This window comes from Heloderma suspectum, chromosome 5 (assembly GCF_057233095.1).
Source record: "Heloderma suspectum isolate Gila_16-S chromosome 5, 16-S_ref, whole genome shotgun sequence".
Taxonomy (NCBI): Eukaryota; Metazoa; Chordata; class Lepidosauria; order Squamata; family Helodermatidae; genus Heloderma; species Heloderma suspectum.
In genome coordinates this window covers 232,358,494-232,373,722 of record NC_139462.1, presented here as the reverse complement: position 1 = coordinate 232,373,722, position 15,229 = coordinate 232,358,494, and the positions used below count along the sequence as shown (strand labels likewise).

At 50.5% G+C, this 15,229-nt stretch overlaps 1 protein-coding gene across 15 annotated transcripts in view; it reads right to left on the bottom strand.

Moving 5' to 3' along the window:
• Nucleotides 1-15,229, bottom strand: part of LOC146345314 (zinc finger protein 777-like) — a 19,310-nt gene extending 4,081 nt beyond the window's left edge. The window contains exons 1-8 of one of the 15 annotated variants that reach the window (XM_084859643.1): nucleotides 13,202-14,182; nucleotides 12,261-12,427; nucleotides 12,066-12,181; nucleotides 8,787-9,182; nucleotides 5,909-6,035; nucleotides 4,169-4,282; nucleotides 2,503-2,757; nucleotides 422-1,819 (exon numbers count right to left, since the gene is read on the bottom strand). In XM_084859643.1, the coding sequence (XP_084715769.1) occupies nucleotides 696-1,819; nucleotides 2,503-2,757; nucleotides 4,169-4,282; nucleotides 5,909-6,035; nucleotides 8,787-9,164 (1,998 nt within the window). In that variant the 5' untranslated portion in view covers nucleotides 9,165-9,182; nucleotides 12,066-12,181; nucleotides 12,261-12,427; nucleotides 13,202-14,182 and the 3' untranslated portion in view covers nucleotides 422-695. The other 14 variants (XM_084859637.1, XM_084859642.1, XM_084859630.1 and 11 more) reach the window with 14 other exon arrangements.

The following is a 15,229-nucleotide window of genomic DNA, read 5'->3' as shown; positions in this document are numbered from 1 at the left end:
AGGTTTCCCAGATAACTATGAGGGGGTTCCTTCATAGAGCACACCATTCCCCACTCTCCGCAGTATTTACAAATCCTACCTTCTCTTCCAGGAAAAAAAAAATCTCAAATTGTGCCAAGTGTACAAGATAACCCAAACTGTGCAACTACAATGCGAAGGAGACGTATTCCAAGACATCCCCATTTGCTCAACACGTTGGAAAGAACCTTTTCTGGCAGCAAAGTTGAGGACTGTGGGGATTCTACAGGTTCCTTTAGAATTGTCTCTCAAGACTAATCGTGCTCGATTTCTACAACTCCACCCTCAGCGATTGCTCCTTTATCACCCACCCCAATCCTCTTCGGTTCACCCAGATGTTTTCCCAGGATGCAACATCCCAACAGCTAATGAAACAAACCCAAAACCTGAAGCATTTGCTTACCAAATAAAATCAGATTCCACATTTATTATCAAAAAGAACAGAATGGGGCAAGGAAGGCAGAAGCAAGGAGAAGAGTCCAGGTCTGGCAAATGTCACGGTGCCAACAGGTGTGGTTAGCCTGATTCTGAAACCCGTTATTTACTGAAAGGAAGAGACCATGAGTCTGCACTCCTGGGGGCAGAGGGGTATGCGCGGAGGATTTCCTCCCCTCCCCGGCCAGTCCTCTCTCCCCGGATGCCAGGGCTTAGGCTGATGGGCAAGCTGGGGACAGCTCTCATTCACCCATATGTGTCCGCAAGTGGTACTTGAGGGACTGCTTGTAGCGGAAGCACTTTGCGCATTCCGTGCAGGGGTAGGGCCGCTCGCCCGTGTGTGCCCGCTGGTGCTCCAACAGGTGGTGCTTCTGGGTGAAATTCTTCCCGCACTCAGCACAGTGGTACGGCCGCTCCCCAGTGTGGATGCGCTGGTGCTCCAGAAGGTGGTGCTTCCGGATGAAGCCCTTGCCACACTCACCACAAGCATGCGGCCGCTCCCGGGTGTGCACTCGGTAGTGGTTGGTCAGTTTGGACTTCTCGCTGAAGGTTTTGTCGCACTGGCTACATTTGTAGGGCCGTTCCCCAGTGTGAGTCCGCTGGTGCCGCAGGAGATGGGAGGGTCGGCTGAAAGCCTTGCCGCACTGCGGGCAGATGAAGGAGAGCTCGCTCTTGCCAGTATGCACCCGCTGGTGCATTGCCAGTGAGATCTGCAGCCGGAAGCTCTTGCGGCACTCGCTGCAGGAGAACGGCCGCTCACCCACATGCGTGATCTGGTGCTTGCTCAAGCTCGACTTGTGGCTGAAGCTGCTGTCGCACTCGCTGCACTTGTAGGGCTTTCCAGGAGGCGGAGGTGGCCTGGGCTGTGGCTTGAGGCTGCGTTTGTCAGGGTAGGCCTGTCCCCGGCGGGGTGGAGGAGCCACCCCCCGCCGTGCAGTGTGCAGCCGCTGGTGCAGCAGGAACTGTTGTTTGATGCGGAAGCTGAGGTCGCAAGCATGGCACTCGTAGGGGCCCTCCTTGAGATGGTTCCTCTGGTGGATGATGTAATTGATGCGCAGCATGAAGCTCTTGCCGCACTCTGGACAGATATACGGCCTCTCGCGTGTCCGGTTCCTCTGCTGGAGCGTGACAGGCCGTGTCTCAGCACTATTGTCCCTCTCACAGAGCGGGGCACAGATCCCCACTGTGGCTCGGGTGGGCTTCGTGACCCGCTGATCTTCCCGCCTTACTTCTACATTGCAATTCATGGAGCACGGGGGCTCAGCTCTTGAAGAGAACAGTCCACGTGGTTCTAAGCTGACGGGGTCTTCCTCCTCCTCCTCTTCCTCCTCTTCTTCCTCTTCCATTTTTATCACGATTCCATCTTCTTCAGGGGGAAAACAAAAGCAAAATATCAGGGCACTGCATGCATCACTTGGTGAGAAGAAAAATATTTGGGGCTTAAGTTATTCTCAACATTTCCTGGAAATAGCAAGCCAGCCCGTTGATAATTATGAGTTGCTACAACCCTCTGAATGCAGAAGTTCTGGAATTCTGCATTTAAAAACAAAAACAAAAAAACCTAGCATGTTCTGCAGTCTGCACAACATTCCCTGACTGGAGTCTTCATTTGGCTTTAGGGATTACTGAATTTGCTCCATCAGCAAAACTGAGGGGAAGGGAAAAGACTGCCCCCAGGTCTGGGTAGACCACTGACTGAGGGGAAGGATTCTGTGCGGGGAGATTTTTATCTGGGGTAAATGCTCCCAGTCACAGAGGTACTCAGAGTTTGCAATCATGCATCAACGGATGGGTGCCAAGAGCCACAATATACCCTGGACAAGCGTGATGGGACTGGAAGACTTGCACTCAAAACCTAGCTCAGCCAGGAGCTCTTGATGGCCGCATGCAAAACAGCCTCAACGCTCCACCTGTACTGTGACCATGGCATGCCCCACTAGGCTGTTTTGAGGATGAGAAATAAGTGATGCTGTTTGTCCTGAGTCAGAAGACTACAACAGGCTAGAAAGTGGGGGACCGGGGAGCTCCTATGGTGCTCTGCAATCTTACCTGTGCAGTTGCCATGTTGGACAGTGACTCGCTTGATTTCCCCAAAGCCTACGTCATACTCATTCACTTCTTCAAGGCTGTTCCCTGCAAAGTTTCCCAGAGGTGTTGCAGCACTGTACGGACTTCCACAGGGGGCCTCTTGGTCCAGACCCTGGAAATCCCCCTCTGAGCTCCCCGACATCTGGTGCTGCTCTAGGTCTTCTGGGCAGTCATCAGAATGGGGCTCCTCCGTTTTGATCACTACCCTTATGCCTGCTGCAGTGGGAAACATTCAGAGAAAAGGCAGCTCTTTAATGGCTGGAGAAATCCTATACACTACAGCAAAGGTCTGCAGCAACATCATCATCTGTCACTGGGCTTACATGGGGAGGATGAGGAGCTATAGTCCAACTCACTGGGAGGGCACCAGGTTGGGTTGAGGCTGCTCTAGAATGCCTTGTACTTTCTCACAGGACTCATGCAGAAAGTGGGTCTGTGGCAGGTGTGCTCTTGGAATCTTGCTTGTGGCATTCCACAGGGTTCTGTATTTTTACCTCTATTGTTTAATAGCAGAATGCTATTAGCTCCCTTTCTATTTGTTTGGCTGCAGTCCTGAAGCAGTGTTTGAAAATGGTGGATAAGGGCTAGCAGACACAGGCTTAATTCAGACTAGTTAACGTTGAGAGACTTCAGGGAAAGGCATTTACCAGCAACATGATGGAGTAGTAGATCTTGGAACCAATTACCTAGGGAGGCGGTGGGCTCTTCCATGCTGGAAGCATTCAAGATGAGGCTGAACAGCCATCTGTCAGGGATGCTCTGACTTGGATTCCTGCATTGAGCAGGGGGTTGGACTCGATGGTCTTATAGGCCTCCTCCAACCCTACTATTCTATGATTCTATAATCTTACTAACAGGCATGCAGTCTGGGAATCCTTCAGAACCCAGCTTTGCTGCTAGGAAAGAGGTGGTGGCAGCATCCAGACAGGCCTTTTATCAACAACTGCACTTGATATGCTGGTTGCATCCCTACTTGGAAATGGGGATCTTACTTCTACAATTTTTGTCTCTGTAATCTAGAGGATTGACTACTACAATGCTCTCTATGAGGGGCTGCCTCTGAAGATTATTCAGAAGCTTCAGTTGATAGAGGAAAGCCACTGCACTCCCACTGAGTGGGTTTGAGAAGCAGGAGGACCATCACATGACACCTATTTTGTGACAGTGGTGTGTGTGTGAGTGTGCGTGCATGCGTGCACACGCACACATGTGTAAAAGTGAGAAATAATATTGAAGCAGTTCAATCTGGATTAAGTGGCCCCATCTGGCCTTCCCCAGATGGGCAGGCCCCCTTCCACTGGCCCCCACCATTTTCCCCAACCGATGTTTGGTGGTCTCCCAGTATTTGTGGTCCCCCGCCCCCTTCTAAAAGGTTGAAATGCCTCTCCAAAGGCTTAAGTTACTGGCAGGAAGAGCTTTAAGCTACAACATGCTGGTATTTTTGGCCTGCCCCCTCTATCTTTGGCCATGCCCACCACTGGAATACAGCCCCCGAGAGCGTCTCCAAAATGGAATTTGGCTCTCGAAATGAAAGTGGTTCCCCACCCTGCCCAAGACAGACCTGCACTGCAAATTGTACAGCACCAGCTCTGCTTATGAGCCCCACTACCGAGTTAATAACACTTACCTGCAGTTGGATCAGGAAGGCTTCCCTGCTCTTCCGAGTCCCGCTCATCTCCAAGACATGAGTCGGTACCTGGCTCCGTCTGGGCTAAAATGCCTGGCTTAGAAATTGCATAGTCTGTTGCACAGAGGGAGAGAATAGGAGGATCATCTTTTGAGGACTACCTGCCATAACCTCCACATGAGTCAAACCCATTTCAAAGGTGCTTGTACACAAGAGGCTGCTGTGGTTTACTTTCGTTCTCCTTGGCCCTTTTGCCTTGGAGCAGCCAGTTGTAGGGAATGAGTAGAACAAGCAGTGGCCATGCTTGAGAACAAAGGCAAGACCGAAAAACCAGTTTGCAGAGGTAACAAGACAAAGGAGAAGGGGATGGACCATTTTAATTATTAGTTCCCCAACCATGCAGTATCTAATCATTGTGTGAAGAAACACCCAAGTGGGAGACAGGTATCTAATTCTTCATTCTCCAGCATTTAATCAGGAACCCTGAGTGTTTATTTTGAAGCAAAGCAAGTTTCTATTTGTAATTGTTTTTTAAACTGAAATAAAAAGGCCAGAGGGGGAAAGGGGTTTGTTGTATTCTGGATATTGCTTTAAAAGAACACTTTTTGTTCTTGATGATTTCATATTTAGAAGAAAAAGATGTGAAGTATTTTTTTTTCTGACTATATGTTTTCAAGGTGGAATATTTCAGGAGTTGAGCATTCTGGAAGTGACAGTTCCCCATTTCAGAGGGTGCTTTCAAATAAGGTTTTTATTGTGCAATCGTCCTGCCTCAAACAGGGAAATTTTATGGATGCTCCAGGTGTCGGTGACTTCTGTTCTGTCCTGTTTTCCCATGCTGCTTCTATCTTTTTTCTTCCCACAAAATTCAATTAAGGATGAAAAGATGCCATCACTGCACAATGCCTTTTGATTGGTAGCGGTAGGAACCCCCCATCTTGAAGCACCCAGAGTCTTGGGGCATACCCACACGGGTATTATTTTGGTCACCAGGAGTGCTGTTTTAACACCTCCAGGCCAGAGTCAATCATAGTCAATCACCTGCAAACAATGCCAAGGTACCACATGGAACAAGATACTGATCTTTCCAAGACATACTCCCTGCACTCTAGAAGCAGCAGAAGTTGCCATCAAGTTCCATCCTACAGGCTGAGAAGAATGACCAAAGTCATACAACTGTCTACCTACTTAGAGTGGATCTGTGCAATCTCAGTATGACCTTTATAAGGACCGTCCCTTAAAACTATTCTCATCAAGCATCTTACCCTGCAGCTTTTATTCAAATCTTTAAAATGGAGGTCATCTCCTTTCAATTCCCTCCTTAATGAATTAATTGCATGTTCTGAAGTGCAAGCTAACACACACCCCTGTAGCCCATCACAACTTCAGTTGCTTATCAACATGACAAGATCAACCAAGGAAAGACCAGTCAAGTGTGTGTGTGTGTGTGTGTGTGTGTGTGTGAAATTTTCCAGTCAAGGAATCAGCTGTGCAGAAGGTGGTCCACAATGTTGGAACTAATGAGAGTGGAAATAGCTTCAAACGGATTAAGCAGATTGTCCGGATTAAGCAGGGATAACATAAGCAGGCTGCACCTTGATTATCTGAACCCAGGGACAAACAAGGCACATGGTTTGAGGATGGTTGAGCACCCAAATCCAATCCACCCTAAACCAAAATGATGAGGAAAACGCCCCAGCAAAGCCGGCTGGTGGCCAGAAGTGCCTCAGGCAACATTACCCAGAGAGATCAAGGACTCATGGTTCCCCTTCATCAAGTTTTTGTAGAGCTCCTTCTGCCACTCCTCCAACTTCTCCCATTCCTTCTCGTTGAAATAGACAGACACGTCATCAAATGTCACTGGCACCTGGGAGCACAAGAGTTGCATGCTTATAGTTACTCATCATCTAGCACACATTTTACACCTGCCTTCGCAGGAACTGAGATCAAGGTTGGAAACCTCAGGGCCCAAAGAAACAGTTATCATTTTCCTTATGTAAAGTATCCTCAGCATCCTTTTCTTCATCTTCACAACAAGCCAGGGTTAGTTAAAATTATTCCCATTCCACAGCTGAGGAACTGAGGCCAATAGTTAGCAACTTATCCAAGGTCACCCAGACAGTAGTTGTTGGATGATTCTTCCAATACACCCTTCACTGGATACCAATGCCTTTCTCACTTAGGAATGAAGCCTGTGAGACTGATTTTGATGACCTCATAGAGCCGTGGCCCTATAAACTGGCAGATTTAAACCAGAGTTCATCCAAATGACCAACAGCTCTAGGGAAACTGGAGCACACACATCTGTACTGTCCCAAGGGAGACATGCAAATTACTTGCACAGAGAATTAGACGCATCTTCGTGCAGGAGAACTGTATGCTCTTATACCTTCGGTGGGTCTGATGACCTCTCAATACACATAATAAGCCCTCTAAGCAAGAATAGCTTGTGCAATGACCTGAGGAACTATGGTTCATTTGTTTAAAATACAATTTGTTATCATTATTGCAGAGACAGCAGCAGGAGAATATGGTGGCAGCTCGTATGTACTTCAGGCCAGTTCACACCACAGGGCTTGCTAGGGGAACTTATGGGTGAGCTGCAACCTGGCCATGTGGTGAAGTGACTGGGAGACCACCACGGCAGAGTCCCAATAAGGACTGCATGGATGGAGGTCTCCCCCAGTTCTTATCTTAAAGATTCCCAGCAGCCCAATCCTATGCAGTAAGTTTCACTGAATTCAGTGCCCCTCATTCAAAAGGAATGTGCCTTGGAGGGCAACTTGAATAATCCAGTGGAGCAGGGGTACAGCACCTCAGGCTGGACCTTGGGTTCCCCAGCTGGCCATGCCTCCTTCCCCTGATCCCACCCCCTTTCCCCAGCCACCAATCCCAGCTTTTGTGCAATTTTGGTCCCATTGTAAAAGGCTGATTTTACAAAAGTACTGCAGTACAAAAAGGAGATTCCTCTCCTAAGGCTTAGTGAGTGGCAGTAAGAGCTTTAACGTACAACATGCAGGTATTTTTTGTCATTCTGGCCCCGCCCCTTTTGCATTCAGCCCTGCCCACCACTCAGAGGAATGTGGCCTCTGAGAGCTGCTCCAAAATGGAATTTGGCCCCTTAGGCCGAGAGGGGTTCAGCACGCCTGACACAGGAGAATCTTTCTCCCGCCACGCAACCCAATAAAGGACACAAATTAAGCAAAGATGCAAATTATGCATCATCTGTTTCAAACTGCAGAAATTGGGATTTTCACAGTGCAGAAAACTAGATTCCATCTCTGTGTAAACTATGTTATTCTTCTCGACAATTTTCTTGTTTTATTTTGCCTTTAAATAAATAAAAATAATTTTAAAATAGATTTCTTCTTGCAAGCCCAATGTTTCTGCAAATGCTTCTCTCCACAAGCCAAATCAGTACAATCAAGACAAAACAAAATGAAGGTTCAAGTCATTTCTTTTGCTCTCATCACTAACACTAATGACTAATTCCCAAATCCATATTAGCATAATATCTTTATCAGGTCAACCAAAAGATCACAAAAAATATGCAAGCTTGTGAGATGTCCGCTTTCGCTTCACCAGGCAAGAAGTTACAGAAAGCAGGTTTGGTGAGGGAGAGGGAATGGGGAGGAGGGGGAAACTCTGACTTGATGAAGTCAGTGACCATGTTCAGACTCCCAAGATTAAGTGGAGGAAGAAGGGCCGCAGCTCGGTGGTAGAGCCCCTGCTCTGCATGCAGAAGGTCCCAGGTTCAATCTCTGGCATCTGCAGATAGGGCTAGGAAAGAATCCTCCCTGAAACCCTGGAGAGCAGTTGCTGCCAGTCAGTGTCGACACTGCTGGGCTAGGTGGACCGAGGGGGATCTGGCTCAGTACAGAACAGCTTCCAATGTTCCTATGGGTCTGCAAATGTTCAGATTAGGCTCTGTGGGGCATATGTTGGTTACAAGGGCGGACCTGCAGCCGCTCCTAGGGCTGCTGGGAACCAGAAAGGGAAAAAATATTGCATCTTGGCTGATGAAGAGATCTGGAGATCTCAAAAGTTTGCACATGTTTTGTGATCTTATGGTTGGCCTAATAAATGCATCACACCTAGTATGGATTTGGGGGCTTTTCTTATGGTCAACATGGCTACCTTTGTTTTTATTAATGATCAAGGCTATGCCCGCCACCCTGCCCAGGGTCATGTTTCCCCAGTCTTCCCTGCCTGTTCTCTTTTGTCCACAAGAAGAGGTCTGCTAGGTCAGACTTAAACCTCATCTCGTCCAGCCTCCTCCTTCCCACAGTGGCCAAACAGGTGCCTCTGGGAAGCCCACAAGCAGGCCATCAACGCAACACCGCACTCCTGTTGTTGCTTCCCAGTGGCTGGTATTCAGGGCATACTGCCCCTGAACCTGGAAGTTCTGCAGATCCATCATGAGCCATGATGGATCTCGTAGCCATGGACAGACTCTCCTCTTCCATGAATCCCCTTTTAAAGTAATCTAAATCAACAGCTGCCACTGCATCTTGCAACTGAATGAATCAGGAGACAAATACAATCGTGTCTGCATGCTCCGATCATGGACGTAGATGGAGCATATACCATGATTTTGCAATGCTGACAGGCCACTGACCTTGGGGATTTCCCCCCTAGAGCCTGGGGGGAGCCGGAGGATCCAGAAGTTCCGGTTCTTCAGTAGGTTCTCCATGTTCTCCAGCCTCCTTTGCAGCAGCCCATACTCCTGGATCAGGGTCCCCAGGGCAGCCCATTTGCTCTCCAGTTGGTTCCCAATTTCCACAGCCGTTTTTTCACAGTCTATTATCTTCTTCTCAGCTGTTCCCGTCCTCCCCTCCAAATCCAGCAACCGTGTGGCATGAGAATCCACCTTCTTTTCCATAGCTTGGAATGACGCCACTAATGTGAGGGAAATCTCGGCCGTCTGCGTTTCTCTTTCAAATGTTTGGTCGGGGTCGGTGGGGAGCCGAGAAGGCAGCCGCCCTTCAGATTCCATATCCAGTTCTGGTGCCTGCTGAGAAGGACAGACATTGAAGTTGTGAATGCACAGCCCCACCCAGGCCAAGTGGTTCATTATCTCATTTAAAGGATTGGGTTTTTGCAACACCAGGAGCTCACAAAGGCCATACAAATTATAATGTTATTTTTGCTGGTTTTACTGTTAGTCAGGATTGCATTTACATCCCAATTTTAAAAAACAGTTTATTCCTATGTTCCTTCTCTGCTGCTTACATGGCTAACTGGAGAGTAAACCACTGCTGCCATTCTTTGCTTTGTAACCAACCTCCCCCCGGCCCCCAGCAATGGCTATACATATTCTCTTGCACTGAATCATGGCAAAATAGAGGATTTGGCCTTAGAAAAGGGAAGTCTAGCCAACTATGAGTTGGTTCACATTGTCATATCTCAGCTTAATAAGCCAAGATACGAATAAGGCTTTCCCCCATGCACGCAGCCTCATCACTTCTCCTTTTGCATGAGCAACAATTAAACCAGGAAGCTTCAAATTAACCATAGTTTTCTGTTCGAACAGTGAAACTATGATTACCAGCTTCAGAACAAGCCAGGATATTAAACCATGGTTTCAAGTTGGTTTAAATCATGGCTTGCTCCAAAGCCAATAACCATAGTTTCCTAGTTCAAACAATACAGGAATCTATGGTTAATCGAAGACTCCCTGGACTGCTTGCTTGCACCCGGAAGAGAGGAACAAAGCGACTGCATGCTCAAACAAAAGGCTCATTCATATCTCAACTTGTTAAGCCAAGATAGGATTGTCCAAATACAGTCTCTCTCTGCCCAGGAGGCCAGAAAAACATACACACTACTCCAGAACTGCACACAGCATCCCTTGACTGTTACTTCCCTTGAGATACTTGGAGCTATAGCTGGATATGGTTGGCTTTGTGACAGTGGTTAAGAACATGAGCGGAGTATTCCAGGTTCAAATCTTACCTCAGTCATGAACTCACTAGATGGCCTTAGGGAAGCCACCATCTCTCCACACTCCTAAAATATGGGTGTGACCACAACAGAATGTACAGAGGTGTTGCAAGAATTATTCAGATTACTCAGATAACATATGCAAAGTAACACCTGATTACAGCAGGTCAAGAGCAGATTCCAAAGGAAATGGGAATCCCTACAGCATCAAAATGCTAGCGCAAACACACTTTCCATTCTCATAATGAAAGTTTCCCACTGCTGGATACGCACGCAAACATTTTGTGTGAATGGGCATTGCATGCAAATTATATTTGGAAGTGGCTTGATTTGTGGGTTAATTGACAGGCAGGGTACATACGTTACCAATTCTTACACACACACAGTTGCAATAACAGGGCAGGTTAGATCGCATGAATCTGCACACACTGAAAGGACACACAATGACCTACGACCATAAAAACATATGCCTTGATGAATCAGCCCAAAGTTCCATCTAGTCTAGCATTCTGGCTGAAAGCCAAATGCCCCTTGGTCCTCACAGGCAGAACATGAAGGCAATGCCCTTCTCTCATTGTTTATCCTCAACACTTAGTGATCTACGGTATACTGCCTCCAAAACTGGAGGCTCTATTTTGCTCCTGTGGCTAAATGGACATTCCAGAGGCAAAAGCTTTACAGGAAAGGCTTGGGCTGCCTTATTCGGTTCCAAACACCATTAAAGAAAGCTCTGGAACAGAACTGAGCTAGCAAAATATTCCCTGACATTGTTGATGTCAGTGCAGGCTCTTATTGATTTGCTTCTAGAATTGATTTTCTGCTCTTATTTAAATTGCTGGCTCTATATTAGAATTCTCTGTAAGTTGCCTTGAGTATTTTACAGAAAGGCGACAGAAACGCAGCAAAGAAACAAACAAATAAATACGGCTCAACATTTTTAAAGCGCTCCAATACCTTGCTGGTATTTAACAACATATTGCACTTCTCATTAATGTTAAAGTTGTGATGACGACAGAAGTCTAGAAAAACTCCAGCCAAGTTCCATCTCCACAAATGCCTCCAAAACCAGGACAGACGGTTAACATTAAAGTTTCATTCATTCATTTATTACATTTCTATACCGCCCCATAGCTGAAGCTCTGTGGGCGGCTCACAAAAATTAAAACCACAAGTACAGCATAAAATAATATAAAACATAAAAGCTTAAAACTTCACTCCCTAAATTTGCAAGTAAGGATTGCAGGCACCATCATGGAAACCATCTACACTTAGTTACCACAAGTGACACATATGTATCTTAGTATACACACAACACATATTTTCACTGATACTCTGATACTTCAAAGAGAGGGTTTAAAAAAAAATCTTACAGTGTAAAAAATGAAAACAAGTGCCCCAACTTACCTCCCCACCCCCACCCCCTGCCATTGGCTCTGATGTTGGCAAATCCCCAGGTTCTCCCATCAGAAATTCGTTTCCAGTCAAGAGAGGCCTTCTATGTGAGCCGGCGGGTGGGAGGGGAGACACAAGGCAGGAATCTACCAAGAGTTACCTCTGCACTATCAACCAAAACCAGTTAAACTTCCATGACTTCTCCCAACCTCAGGTTGGGAATTGTGGTTTGTTGGTTTGTTAGTTGGTTGGTTTGTAAAGGCAACAGAGAACAAAGCCATGATGGAAGCCAGCATGAGTTGACACGACAGGCGTGTTCAGGCTCTCTTCCTTCTACCTTCAGCCAAGTCTGTGGTGTTTCAGGGAGGCGTTGGTAACTGCAGTTTCCCCTGGAACCCTCAAAACCACACTTCCTGGCCAGCAAGTCAGAATCATAGAAGCAGAGAATTGGAAGTAACCTCAAAGATCATCCAGTCCAACCCCCTACTGATGCAGAAAATACACAACTAAAGCATCCATCCAGCCTCTGCTTAAAAACCTCCAACAAAGAAGAGTCCATCACCTCCTGAGGCAGCCTGTTCAACAGTCGAACAGTGCATACTGCCAGGAATTTACCCCTGATGTTCAATCAAAATCCTCTTTCTTGTCACTTGAACTTGTTGGTTCGGGTCCTCCTGTCTGGAGCAACAGAGAACAAATTTGCTTTGTCATCTATGGGACAAACTCCTCAAATATTTGATGATGACTATCATATCACCTCTTAATCATCTCTTCTCCAAGCTAATCATACCAAAATCCTTCAGCTGTTCTCCATGGGACTTGGTCTCCAGACCCCTCACCATCCTCTAGACCCAGTCCAGTTTTACAAGATGGATCTTGAACTGCAGTGCCCAGGACTGGACATTGTGTTACTCCAGGCAAGGCCTGACCAAAGCAGAATGCAGTGTTACCAGTATTTCTCATGATGTGGACACTACACCTCCTGTGCCCTATCCTAGGGAACCCTAAATTAAGACATGAGATATCTACACACCCCTTCAAAGCTAATGTATAGCCAAGACCTTTATACTGCATAGGACTAAAGAGAGAAGCTGGTATCCCATCATGCAGCATCCTTGCCTCAGGTTTGCTTAGCCATAACTCGCACTATTTCCCTGAGGCCATACACCCTGGCTCGTGGCTGTGTGTGTATGACTGTCAGGGCTTGCCGTGCATTGTGGGGGGGCCCTGGCCATGGTACTGTTCCGAAGGTTAATTCTTCAACATGATCAGCAGAACATGGGAGCCCCTGCCCATTTACTCTGGAGTAGTTCTTTTCCTTCTTTTTAACAAGCATTCACCCTGGATTTCACTCTTGGTTTGAACTACAGGACTCCAGAACTGGAGATTATTCAAAGGGGGGCTAACAAGGGGGGCTACTGCTGAATCCCCTAAGCATTTTGTAGTTTATATTCCCCCCCCCAAACCAAGATGACGACAATGACTTTCCATTATCTGAATTTGTCTAAACCAAAGAGAGCTGACGATTCTGTCCAAAGACAGGCGAGAAATAGGGGCGGGGTACCATCTATGCCCCCTTTAGCTCCCGAGAGGAAAGGGGGGATATAAATGCAAATTCATCATCATCATCTCTAGGGGAAGAAGAAAATAATTTTTAACAATTGCATCCCATCTCACCCTGTCTTCAAAGCAACCTACAGCTAATTAAAGTTTGCAGTAGGAGACAAATCCAATTTCTGCGACGGGCTCCTCAAGGAAAAAGAAAGAAAGAAACCAGAGGATCAGCACAATGCTGCTGAGGCCCACGGTTCTAAATCCACACTTTGGACGAAATCGGTGCAAGTCTCTCTCTCTCTGACAAGCTGGGCGGGAGGAGAGATTACGCGAAGGACGCCAAAGCCGGATGGGCTGGGATGGAAAGCCTCGCTCGTCCCGTCCCGTCCCGTCCCTCCTGCTCAAGATCAGCACCACCTCATTGGAGAGGGGAACTCCAGCATATTGGGGGTGAGGGAGAGAAAGGCGAGCGCGAGAGCAGCCAGCCGGGGCAGCGCTCGTGGGGCCGACCCTCCTGGGAAGGCAAATGCCCAAGCCCCCATGATGGCCGAAAACAAAGCCTGATGTAAACAAATCCCTTCTCGCGCGCCCCCCCTTTCAGGCCAGAAATGGCCTGCCGTGCGTCTGCATGGTACCAAGAAGCGGGGGGGGGCTACTAAACTGGGGCAGCATCGCCTGAGAGAGCGTGGGGAGGGGAGGGGAGGGGAGGGGAGGGGAGCCCGCCCGCCCGCCCCGCGCCTCTGCGCCCAGCGCTCCACCGCCGAGCAAGAGGCGGGGCGGCCCGCCAGGCGGCCGGCACCCCCCGGACTGCAGCAGGCGGCGGCGGCGGCAGCTGTCTGGCTGGCTTCTGACAGGCCCGCGGAGCTGGGGGCAGAGGGGCGGCAGCCGGAGGCAGCCCCCGGGGCGCCCGCCGCCGCCGCCGCCGCCCGGGGAGAGGCCCCGCTCCCCACACGGCCGCCCCCGCCGGCCGCGGCAGCCGCGGGCTCCTCGGGCGCAGCCAGCCCGGCCCCGCCGCCGCCGCGCCGCGCCGCGCCCCGGGGCCCCGCGCCCTCCAGCGCGGGGCGCGGGCGGCCCCCGCGGCGCCTGTCAAGGGCCGCCGCGCCGCGCCGCGCCGCGCGGGCCGGACAGGGTTAACCGCTCACCTGGGCGGGCGGCGGGCGGCCCGCGCGGCTTGCGGCCCGCGGGCGGGCTCCGCGCTCGACGAGGCTCCGGGCGGCGGGGCGCGGGAGGCAGGGGAAGCGCCGGCTCCGCGGGGTCCGCCCGCCCGCCCGAAGCAGGAGCAGGCGGCGAGGAGCGAGCGAGTCAGGCGGTCCCGGCGCCGCTCTGCGCTAGGGGCGCGCATGCGCGCAGGCCCGGCCCGCTCCTGCTCGGGCGGCCGCCGCCGCGCCGCCGCCGCCGCCATGGAGGCGGAGGGCGCGGCGCGGCGCGGCGCGGCGCGGCGGGGGGCGGCCCCGCGCTTCCGGTTCCCGTGCGGCGCCCCGGCCGCCTGGCCGCCGCGGGGCCGGGCCGGGCCGGGCCGGGGCGCGGCGCCGGCTGGCTCCGGCTCCGCTCGTGCGCCGCGCCGCTCCCGCCTGCCGCGGCCGCGAATGGATGCCACGCATGAGCCGATGGCGCCGCGCGGCGATACGCGGGCCAGCGAGCGATAGCCGCGAGCGCGACGGCGGCTGGGGTGACGATTACGCGGCACCAACGCTATGCCGCGCGGAACGACAGCGATCCCGATCTTACTGCCGTTGCCGCGGCGATGGCGAAAGGGCCGTTCTTTCCTTCAAGGGCAGCCGACAGTTCACTTTAGGTAAATAACATGGTCATTAAAACAGGAGTAGCCAAAATGGTGGTGACCGACGGGATGACAGCGGTGGCGCGGCGCGCGGCCGGGCCGCCTCACCTCCGAGAGCGGCTCCCGGCCGAGGCGGCGCGCGGCCCCCGTCAGGGCGCGGGCCGGCTGGGAGGCTGCTTTCCTCGGCCCGCGGGCAGTCGGGATGCAGCCCATGCTTCAGGCTCTCCCCTCCAGGGGGCGCGGCAGGCTGGAGGCCAAGAGGCCTCCCCGCCAGCCCCGGAACAAGGAGCCGCTCGTCCCCTCAAACATCTATGGTTGCCCCGCGCCAACGTTTTCATCAACTGCCCCCTCGCGATCAATGGGAAACCGGAAGTGTTGATGCGCCTTCATGG